Here is a 22,511-nt window from a genome sequence, read left to right on the forward strand (position 1 = left end):
TTTATGTGGTTTCATAAGGATATAATTATGCAGTCACTTAGGAATTGGGTTCTTTATGTATTGTGCCTTTTTTGGATAAAGCTGGTCTTGAGGATGTAAAATTCATATCTATGGATTCTATTTTTGGGGAAACAGGAAATAAAACATCACAGCCCTGTGAACGTCTTCCTGTCTGATGGCACAGCTCCACTGCACTACTTTTCATCTTCACTGCCAGCTGGGTTAGCTGTGGCGCAGAGACCAAAGGCATGTTTATGGATCTGTGATGTTCAGCACTGCATCCCTTTTGTAAAGGCTTTTCTTCTCCTGGTAGGCGGTATTTTCTCTTAACCTGACTCTCTAAAGGATACATTGCATCATTGTTTTCAGATGCCTTTATGCACCCTGGTAAATCTCCCCTTCCCTTCTCGTCTTAAGGGTTTTCAAATTATTCGTTCTGTTGGAAATCTGATGACTTCCTTTAGACAGAATACTCATGTTGGGTTTCAGTAATCTGTTAGATCATTATCTTCAAGGGCTCTCACTTAATAATGTTTACTTTCCCATTTGGCAAATAGAGTAAATGTTTATTCTTAAATGTCAGTATGAGAAATATGTCTTTCCCATGAGTTATATTAGATAATTCAGCAAGTCATTAGATATATCCATCTGGGACTTGAGTGCAACTGCATATAAAACTACAAGGAAATAAATCTATCTACATGTTGAAAGCTCTTTAGAAAGCTTCTTTATGGTTTGAGCTGGCAGTTGTTTTCACTATAGTTACATATCTAAAGATACACAATTCGCCATATCTCGGCCGCCATAAAACATGAAGGATAAGAAATTTGTCTGATTGTGACGTGAAATTCGCATAGCAGCAAAAAAAAAAAAAAAAAAAAAAATGTTGTATAATCATGAAAATATAAATTCTGCATTTTTCCTTAATCTTTGATTATTTTAATGTAATTAAAAACGAGAAGTCTAAAGAGTTTTAGAGCACCTGTTAAATGGGACAAACGTTTCATCAGATGCCGCATGCTGCAGTGTTTCTACTCAGCTAATCATTAATGATAGTAAAGGGGATGGTTATATCACTCCAGAGTTACTTAAATCCCATTTAACCTCCGCATGGAGCTTGGGCCCAGACGAACAACAGTGATGACACAGGGAGCAGGCATGGATCAGGAGCTCAGCAGACCAACATGGAGCAGGCAGATAGAGTTCACGCTGGCTGGCATCGGCTGTGCTGTGGGTCTGGGCAACGTTTGGAGGTTCCCTTATCTGTGCTACAGGAGTGGAGGAGGTGAGAAACCTCACTGCAAACTGAATTATGAAAACAGACTCTTGGTACTTATTCATCCAGGTCTCAAAATCGGGTGCTTAGGTTAATAAAATGTATTAGTAAACAAAACTTCAAACGCTTTGTTCATAGTATCAGTAACTATGTCCAAATGTGTGCAAATGATTATGGAATAACCTTGATGTGTGTCACACGTGAGAATGTCTGTATTTAACACTCTTAAAGCTGCTTATACAATTGAGAGGATCTTTATTCACAGCAATAAAGATATTTTCTTTTATGGAAGATTACTCCCCACCCCATGACTCTAATGCAATGCAAGTGTATGATGACTTGCACAAAAGTTAAAGATTAAAGAATGCCATAAAACTGACATGAGCACAGTCTTAGCCTGATTAACCAGCATTTTGTGAGAGTTGATTCGCCATCACTTCCTTCCAGGGGCCTTTCTGGTGCCATACCTGCTCATGCTGGTGGTGTTGGGGATCCCTCTGCTCTACATGGAGCTCACTGTGGGGCAGTACACAAGGAGAGGGCCTGTTCATGCTCTGGCTAGTGTATGCCCACTGTTAAAAGGTACTTTGTCCCCAATTTCCCATTCACAAAGCTGCCCATACAGGGAAAAAAAAACACTTTTTTTTATGTTATTTTTGTCTGACTTCAGGAGTGGGCATGGCATCAGTGGCCATCTCCTTCATTATGTGCACCTACTACAATATCGTCATCACCTGGGCCCTCTATTATCTCTTCAGCTCCTTCCAGGCACCACTGCCGTGGCAGAATTGCAACAACACCTGGAACACACCAAACTGCACTGATCATGCCACCAACAGCAGCTACTCCTCCACAGCCAGCCAAGAGTTCTTCAAGTATGTTTTTTTTAGTCTGTGGGGGAAACAAGTGCTGGTTTTCACACAGATCAAACTAGGCTAGATAATGATTACTGTACAGCAGCATTATTAAATAACACACGGCTGACTAAGTCTGGCTGCTTACGCTACTTAAATTAAAGTTAAAGTTATTTGTCAAAAACATTATCTGAGTCATGTGAGGCGTATGAGTCAAAGTGAAGGTGAGTGATTTGTAAATAGATAAAGGATCTTGAGGACAAAAGTCAGTTTTATCAGAATAACTCAAATATAAACGTTTGTAATTGGTAGCTCGATTCTGTCATTGGAAGCCCAAGAACAAGCTGGAGAAATCTTAAAGCAAACAAAGTATTTATTATGGGTCACAGGTAAAGTATGGCAGCACTGGACTCGGAGTGACAGAGCTCTCGCTGGAAATCCGTCAGCCTGAGCCCTGATATCCGGCAAAATAGTTCATATCTATCTTCTTCGCATTTATCTCACAGAGATACTTACACGTGACTGAGTATAATTGGCCAGTTATTAGCGACATGAGCAGGCCAACCAACGTCCTCATCATGTTCTTTGGATGTGATAAACAACGTGTGTGTGTGTGTGTGTGTGTGTGTGTGTGTTGTCTTAGGCGTTTATCTAATGTTCCGGTCTATCTAACAAGACGGAGAAGCTTCATCTGACCCAGTTATTTAGTCTAGCTATGCTATCTTAAAGTCTTGGACCATTCAAGGTCATACATTGCGTAGTATGAGCAGAGTGGACAAGTACAAAATGGGAACATAGATTGTTTAGTGAAATACAGAATATGAGTACATAATGTCTAAGTGAACAAGTACAAAATGGGAACATAGATTGTTTAGTGAAATACAGAATATGAGTACATAATGTCTAAGAACAAAGTCAATTCTAACATTGGTGTCATTTCTTTGTTGTTTTCTTATTTTTGGCAGCAGTTTCAGAATTTAGTTTATCAGATGCTGGTTTTGTGACTTTGATAATGATTAAAAAAAAGAGCTTATCTTTTCAGTTTTGCTATTTTCAAAAAGAAACTATCTTGTTCTTTCAAGCAACCTGTGTGCACAGTGGAGTGAAACCTCACATTTTCACATTTACTCATTAACTTGTTTGACTCCTTCATTCATGGACTGTCATGTGCCGGGGCCAGGGTGTCCATGTTAGAAAAACACTCATCATATTGACAAATTAGCAGAAGAGGCTCCCAATTGTGATGATGTCTAAAATGTCAAATATGAATTTATCAATTGAGCTTAATTTCTGTTATATTCTGTTTTTACATTTCTGTTTATTAAAAATATAGATGTGGATTCATAAAAAAAAAAAAATTATTCACGCAATAAGTTTGGTGAGACATAAAAACTCATATTAGTGAAGCCTTTCAAATCTCAGTCTGACCCAAGGGCAGTGATTTTATTTGAAGATTTTCTTCAGTTTTGTGTCCATAACAATACACAAAGCAGTCCATGCCATGCTGATATATTCATTTAATGTGAATCATGTCAGGTAAATGCAACCCTATTTCCAAAAAGGTTGCCTTGTAAAATGTGAATTAAAACAGAATACAAAGTGTTGTAAAAATGTACAAAAGTACATAGAAAACATATTAAATGTTGAAGGGAGATATTTTATTAGCTCATCTTGAATGTGATGGCGGTCAAAGATCTCAAAGAAGTTGGGACAGGTTCACCACTGTGTAGCAGCTCCTCTTCATTTAAAAGCAGTCTGTAAACATCTGGGAACTGAGCAGACCAGCTGTTTGACCTTTAGGAGAAGAAAGTCGTCCCCTATGTGTCTCATTTAGGATTCTAGCTGCTCAACAGTCTTGGGTCTCCTTTGTCATATTTTGGGCTTCATGATGCTCCAAATGTTTTCAGATGGTGAAAGGTGCCCAAACTCTTCATCTATGAAGTAGTATGTGGTTTAGTTTTGTCTTGCTAAAATATGCAAAGTCTACCCTGAAACCTGATTATACCTTTCAGCACTGATGGTGCTTTTCCAGATGCAGCCCCATACCATCAGAGATGCAGCCGATGGTTCCTCTCCATCCACGATTTCTGACAGTGTGCATGATTTAAATTTTGATTAGTCAAAGCACAGAAGAGTTTCCATTTGATCTCAGTCCATTTTAAATGAGCTTTGGCCCAGAAAAGATTTCTGGATCATGTTCACAGCTGGTTTCTTCTTTGCATAATCGAGCTTTAACATGGATTTGTGGATGGCACGGTGAACTGTGTTCACAGACAGTGATTTCCTGGAAGTGTTCTAGTCCATGCAGTCATTTCCTGGACAGAATCATGTCTGTTTTTAATGCAGTGCTGTCTGAGAGCCTGAAGATCTAATATTGATTTTCTGCCATGTCCCTTGCTCACAGAGGTGCCTCCATAGTCTCTGAATCTTTTTATGATATTTTGACTTACCCTCTCTAAGGTTTTCTTTTTGTACCAAATCATATGGCTGACCTGTTACCAGTGAACCTAATTAGTTACAACATAATTTTCATGTACATTTATGCATTTAGCAGACACTTTTATCTTATTTCTTTTGTTGCCCAATCCCAACCTTTTTGGGACGTGTTGCTGACAATTCAAGATAGTTGTAGCGACCAATCCCTCCTTTGTCGCTACTGGATGCTGATTGTTTTAGTTTTGACGTGTACTTCGGGCAATAATCCAACGAAAATCCTTCCTTTTGGCTTGAAATAATACTTTGCTTTTAATTTCTTTATAAAGCCACAATACCAATCATTTTTCCATACAATAGACAGATATCGCTTAAGCACAGTCGAAAACTGTTTGCTTCCCCACTCATCAGCATCACCTGTGCCACACTGAGCACGCTGATTTAAACCTGCCTGACCCCCCGCCAACATCCGGTTAAAGTCAGTGCACTGAAGAGAAACTGCCGCCTTGTGGCTTGGCAGTGAAAATGTTCATAAATAAAACATGGCTCCTACACTAGTTTTTGAATCATTTTCATGAAATAGTAAAATGTCTCACTTTCAACATCTGATATTCTAATTCTATTGTGAATAAAATATTGGTTTATGAGACTTGGAAATCATTCCAATCTGTTTTTATTCTAATTTTGTACTGTGTACCAACTAAATTTAAATGACTGTGGTTCCTACAATTGCCAGTTAGCTGCCACTCTCAGAGATATTAATAAACCTCTAAAAGATCAATATGAGACACCACATGTTTATCCTTTCCTCTAATCTGATTGCAATGACTAATTCGTTACAACAGGATAGACAACCTGCTTGTTATAGTTATGGTGGTTTGTTCAAGGTACAGGGGATTGATATAGAAAGATATTCATTTTGGCGTCTTTGAAGATATAAGATGCTGGACCAGACTAGTGGAGTAGAGGAAGCAGGAATTCTGCGGTGGGAGCTTTTCCTTATCCTCATCCTAGCTTGGATCCTCATCTACTTCTGCATCTTTAAGGGTGTGAAATCAACAGGCAAGGTGAGTGTAAGGGCAGAGGAAAGCAGACAGAGTAACACACAACAATATCACACCTTTTTCTCTCTGTGTGCAGGTGGTGTACTTCACTGCTCCGTTCCCGTACGTTATTCTGATCGCCCTGCTGATCAATAATGTGCAGCTTCCTGGTGCATTAGATGGGATAAAATTCTTCATTGTGCCAGAATGGGAAAAGCTCCTCTCAGTAGAGGTAAAACACAGCGTAGGAAGTGGAAAAACACTACTGGTTGTGTCTGTCGGGCCCATTGCTAATGGTCGTGCTGCATGAAATTTGATGACTGGTGCTGTTTTGCAGGTGTGGGTGAATGCTGCCGCTCAGATCTTCAACTCCATTGGGATTGGTTTTGGCTCCCTCCTGGCCATGTCCAGCTACAACTCCTTCAACAACAACGTTCTGAAGTAATCATCCACACATACTGATCCATTCATTCTTCTCACTCTGCAGTAATAATGATCTCTGAGGTGGTTACATCAATCTAAAGATCATCTTCTCTCCCCACAGGGACACACTGAGTATAGCCATTATCAACTCCCTCACCAGCATCCTGGCAGGTTTCGTCATTTTCTCTGCCTTTGGATATATGTCTCATCTGCAGGGCATTCCTATCACCAAACTGGCAGTGGATGGTAAGAAAATGAAACATTTTTTGATGTTTCATATTAACTTTATTGCAGTGAATAATATTTTTGACCTCTGTGGGAATTTTTAAGTTGATAAATCAGTATTTTTGTGAGACAATGCTCCTGTTATCATTACAGGATTTTACTGATTTTATGTCAAAGCAAAACAACTTCGGCCTGATGAAATATGAGTGGTGAGCTGTGGTGATGTTTCGAATGGAGAAAATTGTCACTTGAAAAGAAAGCTGCCTTAAACATCTATTGCTATTAGATATTTTCACGACCTTAAAGAAGTTGCTCTTGAACTCTTTCATCTAGGATAAGTGCTTGAGTTGCCATGAAATGTCAGACTAATGTCTTAAATGCCTTGCAGACAGGTCAAAATATAAGGAATCATTAAATTATAAACATTAAATAGCGATAAAAGCGTTTCATCTTGTGTGTTTGTGCATATCTAGGTCCAGGATTGGTTTTTGTTGTTTACCCACAAGCCTTTGCCAACATGCCAGTGTCTCAGCTCTGGGCTGTGATGTTCTTCTTCATGCTGCTTTGTCTCGGACTGGACAGTGAGGTAGTAAAATGGAAGTTTAGGTGTTAGTCACAGGAACAAAAAAATTTGAAATATTTACAAAACGCTGCTGTGTGACTCAGCAATTTCTTCTTTTCTTGCCAGTTTGCAATGGTTGAAGTGATGGTGACCAGTCTCATGGATGGATTCTATCAACAAATTATTCACATTTTCAAGCGGAAGGAACTGTTTGTTCTAGCAATTTGTGGCGTGGCCCTCCTTTTTGGTATCCCTTGTGTCATGCAGGTAAATGCTGCAACTTACCGTATAAACTTTAACCAAATGATGGCCAAACTGCACGATCCCCAAGATCCTGATATGTTTGTCCCCTTTCAGGTGGGAATCTTTGTGTTCCAGCTGATGGACCATTACACTGCCATTGTGTCCATCATATTTCTTGCTTTCTTTGAGATCATTGCCATCTGTTGGTGTTACGGTGAGATAAGCATGTTTAGTTCATCACCAGCTGACACTGTTGTAAGAGTTTTTCTCTTTTTGCATCTAAATTACTTGTCCGTGTGCAGGTGTGAATCGACTTTCAGATAACTTGAAGGAGATGACTGGCAGAAGACCGAACATCTACTTCAAAGTGTGCTGGCTAATAGTTGCTCCCGTGCTCATCACTGTAAGTAGACAATATTTTATTCTTTCCCTCCCTCATCAATATCAATATGATTAACAACTAGGAACTATCCAGCAGCGTCGCAACTTAACTATAAAAGTTTCTTTTCGTGGCAGGTCATCCTGATTTTCTCCATCATCCAGTTCAAACCAGCCCGCTATGAGGATTATGTCTTCCCCCCCTGGGCTCAGGGAGTCGGCTGGGTCATTGCATTGGCCTCAGTAATTTGGATCCCTCTGGGTGCCATTCACACACTCTGGGTGCTACCTGGCTCTCTCATGCAGGTGATGCATAACTAGTAAATAAAGTGCCCATCTGTCTATGCTTATGTAAAATTTAGCTGTGTCTTAACATGGATTTATTTCCACTACAGAAACTGAGGCTGTCCATCACACCGTACGCGCTGAATGAGAAATCAAAAATGCCGTATTATGAGAGGGGAGGGCAAGACGGACAACCTGCCATCGCTGTCATCGGCTCCAACATGAGTCTACCTGAAAAATCTCCTTTTGAGACAAACTTCTGACACAGCAGTGTTTTGCACACTTTGCCTCTAACGGTGGCAAATTACATTTAAACTCAAGTCGATCACAAAATAATGTTAGTTGTCAATCTCCCAGACATTTCTAGTCGGATAATTAATCAGAAGTATGTTACAAGAAATTTTTTAAATGATTGTGAAAATCTGCTGCTGCATATCTGCCATGCAGATAACTTAAAGTGGCCACTTTTGTGAGCCTGTGAATTTGATTTGTGAGATTTTGATAAGACTCTGCTATCTTTATTTGATTGTTTTACACAGTGACACGTTTTGGAAAAACATTTTAGAATTGATGATTATTCTGTGCATCTCCAACGTATTTCACTGCCTCCTTTGTGGCCTTTAGTTTGCAAAGAGTGCCATCTGTTGACCACACTTGGGATCAGGTGATGTAGTTATATATTTGATACAGCAATTTTCCCTAATAAAAAGACAGTTAACGTCAGTATTTCATATTTACAGAGCAGTACTGACCTTTTTTTTTATTGTTATTGTTCCACCTCTCTTAAAAACACGCCAATTTATTGTTGCTGACTCGTTTATTAGGTCAAATGCAACAGGGCACTGCTGATAAAACGGATTTATGCTGGTAAATAACAGATGAGTACATGAGTCATGCAACTGTATGCCATGATAAAAAACATGTCCAAAGTCCAGAGTTTCTGTGTCATTTCTGCAATGATAGGCTGACCTAAAAAGACTGGAATTCATAGCACAACGCATGAATAATGTCTGGGAAATAGTATTTATTTATTCATTAATTGAGAAATGTCCAACAGAAGGGTACATGTTTGAGGGAATACAAGTGCACTGAGTTAGTTTCCTCGCCTAAACAGGATATGTTTGTTTTTTATTCTGGTAGCTCCTAACAAATTAATCCAAAGTGCAGAACAATTGATATTAAACAGGCAAAAAGGTAGAAACCCACATGCTTAACACACAAGGAAATGTGTCTTTACACTTTCCCTGACCCGTCATTTAGGGTTTATATATCCGAAGAACATGTTTGTGAAATCATACAGTGAATAATGGAGCAGAGGATGATGATGATGATGACGACTTTATTGTAACTCACAGTGGGTGTGACATAGCATTGTTTAGGATTAGTCAATGTAAGACCACGGCTATCTGCAAGTAAAAGTTAAAATATTAATTTAAAAAAAAAAAAGAAGAAAATGTTACCATTCTCATAACAAGCAATTATTCTTTCCATTAAATTTCAAAAAGATATGTTCTGTGACCTACAAAAACAAAATAAAAAAAACAAAATGTGCAATCAATCACATACTCTTCCCTCTGAAGTGACAGCCGTGCGGATGACCACACAGGAACTCTCTTTATTTGTTCCTACAGCCGTTAACAGTCGGCTCACTTCAGGACTGAGCCCAACAATGGACAAGGTTGCTCCATTCAGTAGTATTTTTGTAGTGGTTTACAGAGTCCACGCCCGTCTTTTCCTTGCACACCCTCTTTAAGGCTCCAGCTCTCCTTGGTCACGCCCCTGCAGGCCGAACACAACTGTAGTTGATTTGTTTTTAGCCCCCCCCCACCCCCACCCCATCCCACCCTACCCTATCCCAACCCACATGCCCAGCAGAGGTTGCTAAGGAGTCACCATAGCTGCTGTCATCCTGCAGTTTCCGGTCGCTGCTATGACACTTGCTCTACTGGCCTCATCTGCACATCTCCAATCTGATTTAAAGGGTAAATAAATAAAATGGCAGGTTAACAGAGAACTCAGCCACCATTTGACTACTGATGCAGCGTGAAAGAGCAAGCCATACCTGCACGTGAGGAGGGGCACTGAGGACATATGTGACTGCACTGGCTATGTCCTCTGCTTGCAAACACTGAAAAATAGAGAAAAGCTATTGTTGCAACAGTACTTCACATTATGAAATCTATTTATTGGCCTAATAACATGCAAACTCTTACTTTTATACTCTCATACACTGCCGCTGCTTTCTCTGGATCACTGTTGTGGTGCCGGAAGGCAAACTCGGTTTCTACTATTCCAGGAGATATACACTGCAGGGACGGACAATGGGTGAGACATTTACTGCCCAATGTTCACTTCATTTTCACATTTGGTTTTCATCTGTTATGACTATATGAAAGTGAACCCAGTTGCTACCAACGTTGCCAACCCTTGCGCCATCGTGGTGGCTGCTTACTCACTGTGGCTCTGATGTGGGTGTTTGCTTCTCGGAGCTCCTGCCGTATCCCCTCAGTCAGAGCTGTCACAGCATATTTAGTGGCGCTGTAGAAATGCGCATTGGCACTTGGCAGGACTCTGTGCCCACTCATACTTAAAAGGGTAGAAAAAGAGCAAGTTATCACATTTTGTAGCTTTGCTTTTCTTCAAGAACAAAATCCATCTTCTGATTTACTCTTACAGTTCACACAGGTCTTGTTGATTTGAGTGTTTAAATCTGAATAAAAAAAGTCAACATATATTAATAAGTTATGTTCTTTTTATAGTTTCATGTCCAACTTGTGCCAGGAGGGCTCACTGTTGGCCTTACTTAATGCCTGCTGGATTAAATCCACCTTGAACAAACCGTACATTTGTTCTTAGATTTGTAGGTTGCTTGTATAGCTTACCTATTAATATTGATGATGTGGCCATCGTCCACATTCCTCTCCTTCATTGATTTGTAGGCCTCACGGGTGCAGATAGACAAGGCTAAGACATTCACCTGCAGGAGAAGTGAACAACTTTCTCTTAGTATTTTTGTGTAAATACACTGTACAGCACACAGGTGTTTCTGAGGTATGCAGCTAATTCAAAGTACAAGAAAAGTAGCTAAAGCCAAAGAGTGAAATAACAATTAAGTTATTATAGCTTTTATTGGCGAATGAAGTGATGACCTGTTCAGCTGACTGATGCTCACTGGGTCAGTGTGTTAAACCACATGAACCTGCTCATCCTGTCCAAGCTTGTGGTCTGTAAGCTTCTCTCGTGGAGACATTGACAGACAGCAGGTTAACGCCAGCATGGTAGCAACATAGGGGGAGGTGACCAAACAAGGTCAGTGTACAGATTAAACACGGGCTAAAAATACACCGCTGTGCACATTCATGTGGGCTGCCATGACAACAGATGGGTGAGCGTTACAAATGCTGGACCCTGGAGACAAGAGACTCTAGAGCAGGGGGGGGTCTTCAGTGGTCAAGAGCTCAATGAATCAAAATGTTAAAGTGCTGGCTTTCATTAGTTTGGCTCTGCTGTGCGTCTCAACAGAGTCAAAGAAATCTGCCTCTGTGTTTCTGCTGTAACTCCTATTTCATGGACAAATACAAACACAAGACCTTCCTTTCCTTCTGGTTCAGCTCCTGCTTTTCTATTTGTTCAAGGAATCAATTAAAGATGGGGAGCGGTTCTAAAATGGTTGGACCTTGAAACATATAACTGGGTCTGCTTTCACTCACGTCAATCATGTTCCTCCAGCCCTCCGTCTTTCCGCTGAGCAAGGGTTCATTGTGAGCCAGCCCTGCGTTGTTGATGCACACGTCCACGCCCTTGTGCAGCGTCTTGATCGCTGAAAACATGGACAGGATCTCCTCTTCGTTGGACAGGTCACACTTGTAAGGGATCAGTGTGCCGCTGTAGCCTGCACTCTGACATTCTGCTGCCAGCTTCTGAAAAACACAAAGCCCACAAACTTTAAATGGATTTGTCTTTGTTGTAAGAACACAGTTGATCTACAGAGTGGAGAAGGAGAATGGCAAATGTTAGCAATGATCAACTCTAACATGAATAAAATGCTGTACCCTCTCAGGGACAGAGAACGCAGTGAACAGTTAGCCATAAAATCAATGACACATCAGCTGAGGGTCAGAAGTTTATTGGCCAAACATGGTTGCACATATTAAGATCTGGTCTTGATAAGCTGATTTAAAAATCCATTTGCTGTTCATTAATGACCCCATATGAGAAGAAGCCAGCTCTGCACTGCAACCGGGTCAGCTGGCCGTCCATCACTGTGGACTATGACACAAACTGACGCAGATCCCCCTGCAAGGCACAGCTGCTCCTGTCACCTGACGTCTGCCAGTCAGACAGGACGCAGCGTGGGCGATGAAGGCGAAGCTGTTGGCGCGCACAGACGACGCACGGCCCTCTAACGCTCTGCCTGTACGAGTGCTTATCTTGCCAAAAGGATTACATGTTAAAAAAAACAAACAAATAAATAAGTAAATCAGCACGGACTGTAGACACACTACTTTGAGGTGAGCAGCTCAATGATGCTGCCCATCATGTTCCAAACAGGCTCTTCTACCTCGATTAATAACTTGACCTTTGATATTGGAGCAAATTTTCTGCTCATTTCAATCACAAATGTTTATGTTTGCTTTTGTTTAACGTCCTCCTGCTACAACTTCTAAGGCTGGAGGCTGGATGATGAAATTTTAAATAACCCATCAAAGCACCGGCAGAGATTCAACAGATTGTTTTACCACAACATCTAAACAACAAAGATCAAAGTGATCAGGTACACGTGTCTATCTGTGGAGGAACTGTACTATTAGCCAATAAAAACATTACCATACTTTTGATTTCTTATTAAAATTTGTCCTGAACTTTTACAGGAATAGGCTGCACATGTTGTAAAGATAAAAGGTGCTGATACATAGATCAACATGTTTATACTCTTTTTATGCTGCTGCTAATCATTGAAAACGCCCCACAGGTTTAAACTCATAACGAATCTAAAAGGATCAACGCAGCTAAATAAATGCAGAGTAGAGTGCGGTTACGTGCGACCATGATGAACACAGCAGCTGCTGCTTAATGAAGCTTAGCAACAATAGTGCTATATAATAATTATTACTGCTATTATTCTGAAAACTAAACCTGTAGAGCCTGCATTTACAATCAAGACGATATGGATTAAAAGATGACTGTCATTTTCTTTCCTAAGCAGTCATGTAATTGTGTGTGAACCCTATCCAACACTTAGCGTGTGCGGATTTCACCGTTCTTCCTCTAAGCTGTTTAACTCAGATTATCCAGAGAGAAAGCATTATCCCAACAAAGCTGTCAAAAGGCTAAAAAACAATGAAAACACTTCAGGAAAAAAACACAATATCTATTTCTCGTGCTGTAGACAAGTGAAGTGCCCTCTGGCGTTCATTATCTGTGAGGTGAAGTTGAAAAGCTCTTCACACTTGTCTGAATCCCTGTTGGGACAGGCACTCAGGCAAGAATGAGCCGGCAGGCAAACTGGCGGAGAGGCTCCAGTTTTATTCAGGAAAAGGAGGGTAAGGAGAAGCCAGGCCAGCCTTTTGTTGGGAGAGGAGGAATTAGTAGTGCTACTGAGGTTGAAGTGGGAGTCGCAGAGCAAACAGGCTTGTGATCCTGGTCCAACTACAGGAAGTCTCAGGCTGTGAATCTGTGTGTGTTTGTGCATGTGGGTGTGTTCTGGCACTAGCTGCACTGCTATGGTCAGTACAAGCCCTCACACTGACCACACCTACAGTGCTGTCGTCCAGATAAGCAGCCGGGCTTCAATATAGAACAGCAGCAGAGGTGGCAAATGCATCATATAGTCATCCTAATCCAAAGGCATGTTCAGCAATGGACTTTTACAAGAAAATACATTACTAAAACTAAGACAGATGGTATTACAAGAGAATTATATGTGTAAAAAACACATATGAGCACATGAAAAAGCCCAAATGACTGCATTCATGGCCTGTAATCCCTGCAGGGGGCTGTTATATAAGGTCTACTATGCAAGGGACATCATTGTTCTACACTGTGTTCATCAATCATTCACTCGCCTGTGTAGGACTGGTGTAAATGGACCAGCAAAACAACTCACCAGAGAAGTGCAAGGATACAATACAAGATACAGATGCCAGAGTGCTGAAGGCAGAGAGCTTTAAAAAGTGATACAAATCAATAGCACAAGGCAGCCGCCATGAACGGAGAAAGCCGAGAAATTAGATTTGTCTCAGCTTGGCTCAGGAGTTCGCTCATACAGAAGCGATTGTGTTCCAGCGTGCTCTGCCTCCTCTTATTCTTTGGAAAAAAAACCACAACAACTAGATGTAAAGCTGCCATACAGTAATTTAACCAGTAACCCCTCCCTCCTCGTCCCTGTCCCATCTCTTAAGCACCTGTAACAAAAAATTATTTTGCCTGTCAAAATGCATTTTCATCCTCATTATTCAGACTGTTGTCCAGTGATCAAAAAACGTGTGCAGGAGGAGGACGAGGGGGGAGGGAGGGTTGGCAGCCAGAATGTGAAACAGAAGGAGAGTCAGAGAAAGAGAAAACACACGACTAAGCAAACTGCATTAAAGCATATTAAAGCACATTTAGTACATCTCAGCTTGCTTTATGTGATCGGCAGCAGCAGTCTACTATTTTAATCTCTTATAGAAGCCTCTTTCTACTCGGTTTGACACCGTGAACACAGCGGGGTCAAAGGTGACAGTCGGCTGTATAACAGGATTGCAGCAGGGTAGAAGGGATGGTCGTGTGATTATCTGCTGTTCAAACGGCAACACTGCCTCTAAAAGGTCTAAAGGTTGAACAGGGTGGTTTTACAGTCCTCCCTCAAAGACAGTCTAATCAACAGAAGAAGATAAGGGGAATAATGACACGATTTGTTAGTAACTACACTCATTAACAGATTGGGGAGTTCCAAGCAATGAATGGACGACGTAAAAGCTTTCCTGGACTTTGAAATAAGGTCGTATTATGTTAGAAGCATACATGAATACCTTTTTAACATATTCATAGAGCTATGAGGAATAAAAACAATGACACTCACTTATGTTTGAATATGTGTTTGGCTCATATGAAATGGCTTTCTAGCCTATGACAGACTAAACACTGCACACTCAGCCAAGCGTGGAACACACCGGGGGAACCTGTGTGGTTGGACTAAACTTCCTCTGCCACAGTAATAAAAAAAACAGCTAAAGACAAGGGCAGACCTTTGTTCCAAACAAGGCAGAAAATGGTCCACGGGTGATAGTTCTCTCAATCAATACTATGTAACTCCAGAGATCAGCCTGTATTTGTAAATTCACATGGTCATCATGTGATTTATAATAAGAGAAAAAACCCTCCAGTTCTCCTGTTTGTAGCTGAACCACGCTGAAGGGGAAACCTCTGTGCAAGTGAACCGGCATGCGTCACATTCCTGCAACATTTCTGAGACACACCTGATTCATGCCGTTGTTACGACACCTTTGCGCAGCATGCCGCGACCGCAGAGCTGTTAGCGCCACAAGCCTAGAGAAGACAACAAAAGCAAGACCCAGGACAGCTACATTCAATTCAATTCAATTCAATTCAAAAATACTTTATTTATCCCAGAGGGAAATTAAATGTTGATGTAGCTCAATTAAATCAAGGAGTTATTATAGATGCTGATGGCTGTGGGCAGGAAAGATTTCCTGTAGCGGTCCATTTTGCATCCAAACTGAAGAAGCCTTTGACTGAAGAGACTCTGTTTTCAGATAACAGTCTCATGGAGAAGATGTTCAGGGTTGTCCATAATTCTCTTGATTTTATGCAAATCCTTCTTTGCATTATTGTCTCCAGAGGTTCCACAGTCGTCCCCAGAACAGAACCAGCCTTCTTTATCAGGTTGTTGAGTCTTTTTAGGTCCCTGCTTCTGATGCTGCTGCCCCAACAGATGACGCAAGAGGAAATGACGCTCTCCACAACAGACTTGTAGAAGATCTGCAACATCTTGTTGCAAACCTTGAAGGACCTTAGCTTCCTCAAGAAGTACAGTCTGCTCTGTCCTTTCTTGTAGATTGCTTCACTGTTGTGTCTCCAGTCCAGTCTGTTGTCCAGATGAACACCAAGGTATTTATATTCCTCAACCACCTCCACTTCTTCTCCCATGATGGAAACAGGGTTTGATCTGACCTTGTTTCTCCTGAAATCTACAATCATCTCCTTTGTTTTGTTAACATTCAAGATGAGATGATTGTTCCCACACCATGCCACAAAGCGGTCCACCAGCTCTCTGTACTCAGCTTCTTGTCCATCTCTGATACACCCGACAACTGCAGAGTCATCTGAATATTTCTGTAGATGACAGGAGTCTGACTTGTACTGGAAGTCTGAAGTGTACAGAGTGAAAAGGAATGGTGAGAGTACAGTCCCCTGTGGTGCTTCTGTGCTGCTGATCACCTGGTTAGACACACAATTCTTCAGTCTGACAAACTGTGGTCTGTTTGTCAGGTAGTCATTAATCCAGGTGATTGTTGAGGCCTCCACCTGAGTCTTCTGGAGTTTCAGATGAAGCAGATCAGGCTGGATTGTGTTAAATGCACTGGAGAAATCAAAGAACACGATCCTCACAGTGCTGCCTGCTTTGTCCAGATGACAGTGGGTTTGTTGAAGCAGGTGTATGATAGCGTCTTCAACTCCAACTCCATGGCGATAAGCAAACTGCAGGGGGTCCTGATATGTGCTGGTTTGCTTACACAGGTGGGTCAACAGGAGTCTCTCCAGGACCTTCATGATGTGGGATGTCAGGGCAACAGGTCTGTAGTCATTGATGTCTGAAGGGTGAGTTTTCTTTGGTACCGGAACCAGACAGGATGTCTTCCACAACAGTGGTACCTTCTCTTGGGTCAAGCTAAGGTTGAAAAGGTGTTGCAGAATCCCACAGAGCTGCTCTGCACAGGCCTTCAGGACTCGGGGGCTGACACCATCTGGACCTGCAGCCTTGTTCCGGTTCAGTCTCTCCAACTGCCTCTTCACCTGACTTCTAGAAACAGAAAAGTGGGAGGGGGAGGCAAAGGGGACAGCAGCATCTCCTGATTGGGTTGATGACAAACTAGTGGAAGCAGAAGAATCCATGACTGAGGTGGAGGTGGAGATGTTACAGGAAAGCTGTGGGTCAGAGGAGGGTGGGATGTCTCTTTGGCTGGGAACAGGAGGGGAGGATGGTGAGCTTGTTCCTCAACTGAACCTGTTGAAGAATGTGTTCAGCTCATTTGCTCTGTCCAGACTTCCATCCATCCGATCCTCCCTCTGTTTGAGGCCTGTGATCTTCTTCATTCCTGACCCCACATCTCTGATATTGTTCCTCTGCAGTTTACTCTCAAGCTTCTTTCTATACATGGAGACAGCGTCGGTCCAAAACTTTTTCTCTGGCCTCTGGCCTAATCAGACAAACACTGAGTAACAAATCCAATTTGGCTGCTGTTGAAGGGAATGACAAAAAAAACCAATCTATGTGTAGTCCTCTGAGTCTGGAAATACTGAACTCAATGAACTCATGGTGTTTGTGTTAGTAAGTAATAGAAATCTCTCAGACATCACAGATTTCATCCGCACTCATCTGACTCTCATCACATTTTCATCCGGTTACAAGCACTGACCTGCTGCCACAGCTGCACTTAGCATTTTTTCCTCCTCACACATCAATACACCCCATACAAATACACATGAGATCTCACACAGTGCACACTGAGAGCAGAGGGTTTGAGCGTTTCTCCAACAGGACCAGGCAGGGCAGGAAGCGCTGCGGGCCCAGAGAGGTAATGTCAGTGTCTGTTAACCTTAAATCTTTAAATGTGATAAGCACGGAGAGGACAGCACAGTGGTGGTGCAGGTGGAGCGGCTCACAGGGGTCACTGAGCTGCCTAGATCAATCAGACTTTTAACTATTGTATAAGAGAATCAGACGGTCGGCAAAATTATGTAATCAAAACAATTTTCTAAATCAGCGTCATCCTCCAGACTAAGCCTCCACATTCAATCTGGGCTGCTGTTTTGTGAGGATTCATATGTGGCAAAATCCTGATTTTTAATAGTTGTGGTGCAAATGTGGCTTCCCCTGGGGGCTGCATCCATGGAAACACGACGGCGTATTATATTCAGCGGGTATACGTCGCCATAAGCTCGCAGCTGGGTGGGAAAGGCTTTCTGCGTAGGTAAGACGCGTGAGCCGAGGCAACACGATGAGCTCAGAAGAAAAGTTACACTCAAAATAAAGAAAAAAGGTCGTTTTGAAGGTGGTGAATATTCATAGTTGATAAGTAGTGACACAGCAAAAGCTTTAAAGCATAAAGACTGCACTATGTATAGATACTGCATTTAATGTGCTAAAACGTCATAAAATATTAAAGAAGGCTTGCTGTGAGATGCTGAGATGACCATGTCACGACATATTTGTATCACTAAAAACACACGGCGAGAACAACAAGGAGGAGAACCTTGACGCAAACTCGTAGACGCAAATTCAGAGTGAGGGAAGAGGGGGTAGAGCTGTCTGACCCGACCCACTTCAATGTCTTTCTGAGGTGAAAAGTGTCCGCCGTGACACAACAAGACAGGCTGTCCAGACACAAGCCACAGGAGGTGTCTGACACAGGGTCTCTCTGTCTGCAAATCTCAAGCTGACTTTTACTGTGCCACTTCACATTTTGAAGCATGACTGAGCACCTTTTACCTCTTTCAGAATGGGCACCAGCTCAAGCCTGGTCAGACAGAGTCCGAAAATAAGCTTCTGCCTCACCTGCCAAGAGCTTTGAGTCTTATACCAAGATTAGCTCACCCAAATAAAAGATGCTTAGACAAAAGTCTGAAAAAAGCAGAGGTGCACGGCTGGTGGCGCTCTGTCTGTCATAAACAGACACAAAGATTAAGGTGGAGTAATACTGCACATTCATTTGTTATCATCTCCCAAGCCTATATGCACCGACAGCCCAGATATCCTTATATTCTCAATATCCTTATCCCTGACTGTTGTCCTTTATGACTAAGCTCAACAGTTTGAAAGAGATTATCCTCTCTGGGAGGCAGATTCTCCTCATCTCTCGCTGACAAAGACTCTCCGCAGATCTGTTTGCCACAAAGAAGCCTCGTGTTAAACGGGTCCGACCTGCGACTGCAGCAGCCAAAAGCTTTGAATTTTGACATGTGTGTCTTTTGTTCGGAGAAAAAAAAAAGAAGCAATTTTGTTAGATTTAAATGAGGTATCTACGGGCTTAGCGACTTTCCCATTTGCATGCAGAATTTGAAATGGTGACAAAATAAAATGACCTACGTTTGGTTAAAACAACTAGAATTTTCCTTGTGAGATTGAAGCCAAGCAACAGACACTAATCAAAGCAGGAAAATCATTACAGGGACTGCAGAATTGTTGAAGTTTAAGGTTACTTTCAATTCACGCAATGTATTTGTATCTTAAACAATTGTCTGAGTCGTGAAAGATCAGCAGCTATGTTCATGGTCCCATGACTGTGTTTTTACTACAGTTTTACAATGTAAGCAGACATACGACACACATCATGGCTATGTGGGCCAGACTGCTTTAGAGATATAAGAAAGCCTTTAAATCTGTCTAATATGGCAGAATAGATGTTATTCTTATCCACAAAAGCGTCTTCGTTTGCTTTCAAAGCATTTCACGGGAGTAAATAAAAGGAGAAGCTGGGTTTCTGCTACTTGGCTCCATCGTCTCCATTCCTGCACAGAGTTCATGGTGACCACACATCTCCCTCCAGCTGGCTGCTACCCCACTGCCTACTTTGTATCCTCACTGACAACAGAACAATGCCGCTGCCACAAACTCTCCAATCCGATTTCTCAGAGTTTTGTTGACACAGAAAACAGATGCGCGTAATGTTTGAATGCATTTCTCCCCGTCCCTCATTGTTTTCGCTGCTCTACTACGGGGTGGGAGGCTGGGAGGGGGGTAATGCTGCTGGAAAATACTTATTAGAAGCTACTTTACTTCCTGAGGGAAAGCAATTAAAAGCAAAAGGGAAGTCAGGGACAATTGCTCGGTGATGCATGGACACATGTATTCTCCATGAGCAGTGCTCAAGTAGTGGCTTTGTCCCACATCTCTCTCTGGGGTCTCATAGAAGTGACTAAATCAGATGTAGAATTAGAAAGACAGAAACTTTATGCACTATACAGCTGGATTTTTGTCTTTAGATGGTTTAATCCGAAAACACTTTAAGCTGCTCAGACTGTAATTAAACTGTACGCTGACTAATACACAATAAATGGAAGTACCCTGTGCTGTAGAAATTGAATGTTGTGACCTTGTTTAGTCTCACAGAAGTCACAAATGGGCTGACACAGGCTGTAGCAGTTAACTATTGACAGAAGAGGCCATGTGACTGGAGTATGAATGGAGGGAGGCCATCTATTGAGCAATTCCCACTCACTGTATGCTGCTGTGGGTGTGCGTTTGTGAGCGGGCAGTCAGGGTGGTGGTGGTGGGGGGCTCTTGTCACCTAAAAAAAAAATCAAGAGCTCGCGGAAAAATGACCTTTCCTTAAATCACTAGAAACACAGCTTTGTTATATATGGGTTCTAATATGTTCTTCATGAGTCTTTGCAACGGATGTTGCTGCATTACTCTTGTCAAGGTTTGTGAAACTGTTTCCAAAAACTGTAAATAGTGAAGAAGCGGAAGCTAGTGTGACGGGTGTTGTAAAACACACCGTAGAGCAATCCGGGGCAAAATGATAGATGAGTGAACTACACTCTATCAAATTCTGGTGCCTCTTGGTAGACTTTAGCTCACAATGATTAAGTGACTTAAAACTGGACTGTTTTTCAAAGGCAGGACAATTTATGAAGAAAGGCTAACACCAATAGAAGGAGATAAAATGTTTAGAGTGTCGGTATACCTAAATGGTATCCTGGTGAATGAAACCTATAATATTAAAATGAAAATGAAAAAAGATCACACAATAGCTCTCTAAATGGTGTTAAAAGGTATTCGCTGTAGGCTTTCTACAGCCCAATGCTGGAATCTGTAGGGTGACAAAAGCAAGGCTTAATTACTGGCGCGACTAGATAAGCAAGGTGTGGCTCCTTTAGGCTTACTGTTTTGCAAGAGTTAGTGGGGCAGGGCCAGTGGCATCTGCCATGAAGGCGTCCTCCGCCCATTAAGCTGACACCGATACTGAAAATGCCTCTGCCTGGAATTTACCATGAAATAATGTGCCACCCTTCTTCACAGTAACATTTAGTTTACTCTTTGATTAAAAGTTGCGGATTTAAGGGTTCAATATGGAGGGTACAAATTCACATACAGGTCAAATAGAAACCCTACAGGGAGTCATTTCCTCCACAGAAATGAGAAGAGCTGTACTTGAGCAACTCCACTGACTTTTACTCTCATTTTGGATGTGATATAAGCTTTGTGGTAACTGAGCGTTGACCTCGAACGATTATGTGCATGTTTCCACCCAAATTTCACCCAACTATTACGTCGGTAATAATTCCCAGTGAAGAGAAGCTGAAACCTGATACTTTCGCACTTAATTTACAGTCTACATGTACTTAGCAGGTATTACTCTTATCTGAGCATCGTTTGACAAGGCTGTTGTTGACCGTAACCTCTTGTATATAATTGATAGGATCTGCCAAATCAAAGTGCGAGCTCCAAGATAAATTTGTTACATACCAAGGGTGTGGTTGTATATAGAGAATGGTGCTAATATCAATAATCCCTCATATAAACTAGATGGGAATGTGAGACATTATATACCTGCTATATCAAATTTCCTGTAGTTGCAAAACAATTACGTTAAAGAATTTACGTTGTTTTGTTTTGTTTTGTTTTAAATCTATATGGCTACCACAACATACCTGATCTATGGATTTTTAAAGGACAAAAGTACAGCAGCTACTTAACCACATTTCACAAATGGATAACGATCGTATAAACTAGCTTTAACTCAGGGGCTAAAGGTCTACAGCTTCAACTGTCAAGCTAATGTTAGCTAGCAGTTACCGTTAGTTAGCTTGTATGTTGTTGCTCTAATATGGCAACAACTAGCTTCTCCTACGAGTCAAGACGGACTATTTCACAGCATTACTGGACTATTTATTTTCATTACATGGCCCACCTCGATTTTGTCGACATTTCTGGCACAGCCAACAACCCTCATGCCCTGCTGGACCAGTGCCCGGGCTACAGCCGCTCCAATTCCCACCGAGGCTCCGGTCACCAGGGCCACTCTGCCTTTCCACCGCTCCATCTCCACAGGTACCCTCGCCACGCAAATCAACAGCGCCTGTGGTGCACCTCAGGTTAAGCTCTTAAAACTTGAAGATTTCGCTATTATGTACGATATTCTAAATGTGGGATGCACCGGCTCCAGCCTCCTGTATCAGTCTGTGCAGCATCCAGGACGGCAACAACCAGCGCGCGTAAAGACCAATCCATGCGCTCCTCCGGCCGGAATATGAAGCGTCCGGGAGTGAGTAAATGTTTGGTTCACATCGCCTCCCACTTTCCTTTTGAGCCATATAGTGCTGTGTGGACACATGCCGCCATCTAATGGGGATCCTTAAACTTACATAAAAATGTTAAGCGTTCTTAACACTTGGACTATAGACTTTAAAAACATCATCACCTAAGGACAGGCCAACCATCACACGGCTAAAATGGTTCTGTGTAAATAAAAACCAAAACGACTTGAATTAATTAACTGGCATATATACATCCTAAGAATAAAACAAAATGAATATGCTCAAGATCAGGGAAAAACAAAACA

General features: G+C 41.8%; 2 protein-coding genes across 2 annotated transcripts; one reads left to right on the top strand and one right to left on the bottom strand.

The window, feature by feature from the left end:
• Positions 1-1,135: 1,135 nt before the first annotated feature.
• Positions 1,136-8,625, top strand: LOC142401122 (sodium- and chloride-dependent GABA transporter ine). Its single transcript, XM_075486390.1, has 13 exons — positions 1,136-1,285; positions 1,724-1,858; positions 1,947-2,151; positions 5,498-5,630; positions 5,704-5,838; positions 5,944-6,047; positions 6,151-6,275; positions 6,728-6,840; positions 6,943-7,083; positions 7,174-7,273; positions 7,362-7,462; positions 7,576-7,743; positions 7,833-8,625. The coding sequence occupies exons 1-13, from the start codon at positions 1,141-1,143 to the stop codon at positions 7,983-7,985; spliced, it is 1,758 nt and encodes a 585-aa protein (XP_075342505.1). The 5' UTR covers positions 1,136-1,140; the 3' UTR covers positions 7,986-8,625.
• A 416-nt stretch (positions 8,626-9,041) lies between these two features.
• Positions 9,042-22,212, bottom strand: dhrs11a (dehydrogenase/reductase 11a). Its single transcript, XM_075487198.1, has 8 exons — positions 21,861-22,212; positions 11,433-11,642; positions 10,605-10,699; positions 10,179-10,308; positions 9,936-10,028; positions 9,785-9,850; positions 9,616-9,692; positions 9,042-9,501 (listed from the first exon to the last, which is right to left on the bottom strand). Exons 1-7 carry the CDS (start codon positions 21,990-21,992, stop codon positions 9,651-9,653), a joined length of 768 nt encoding a protein of 255 aa, XP_075343313.1. The 5' UTR covers positions 21,993-22,212; the 3' UTR covers positions 9,042-9,501; positions 9,616-9,650.
• Between the last annotated feature and the right edge of the window lie 299 nt (positions 22,213-22,511).

Source organism: Odontesthes bonariensis, chromosome 16 (genome assembly GCF_027942865.1).
Source record: "Odontesthes bonariensis isolate fOdoBon6 chromosome 16, fOdoBon6.hap1, whole genome shotgun sequence".
Taxonomy (NCBI): Eukaryota; Metazoa; Chordata; class Actinopteri; order Atheriniformes; family Atherinopsidae; genus Odontesthes; species Odontesthes bonariensis.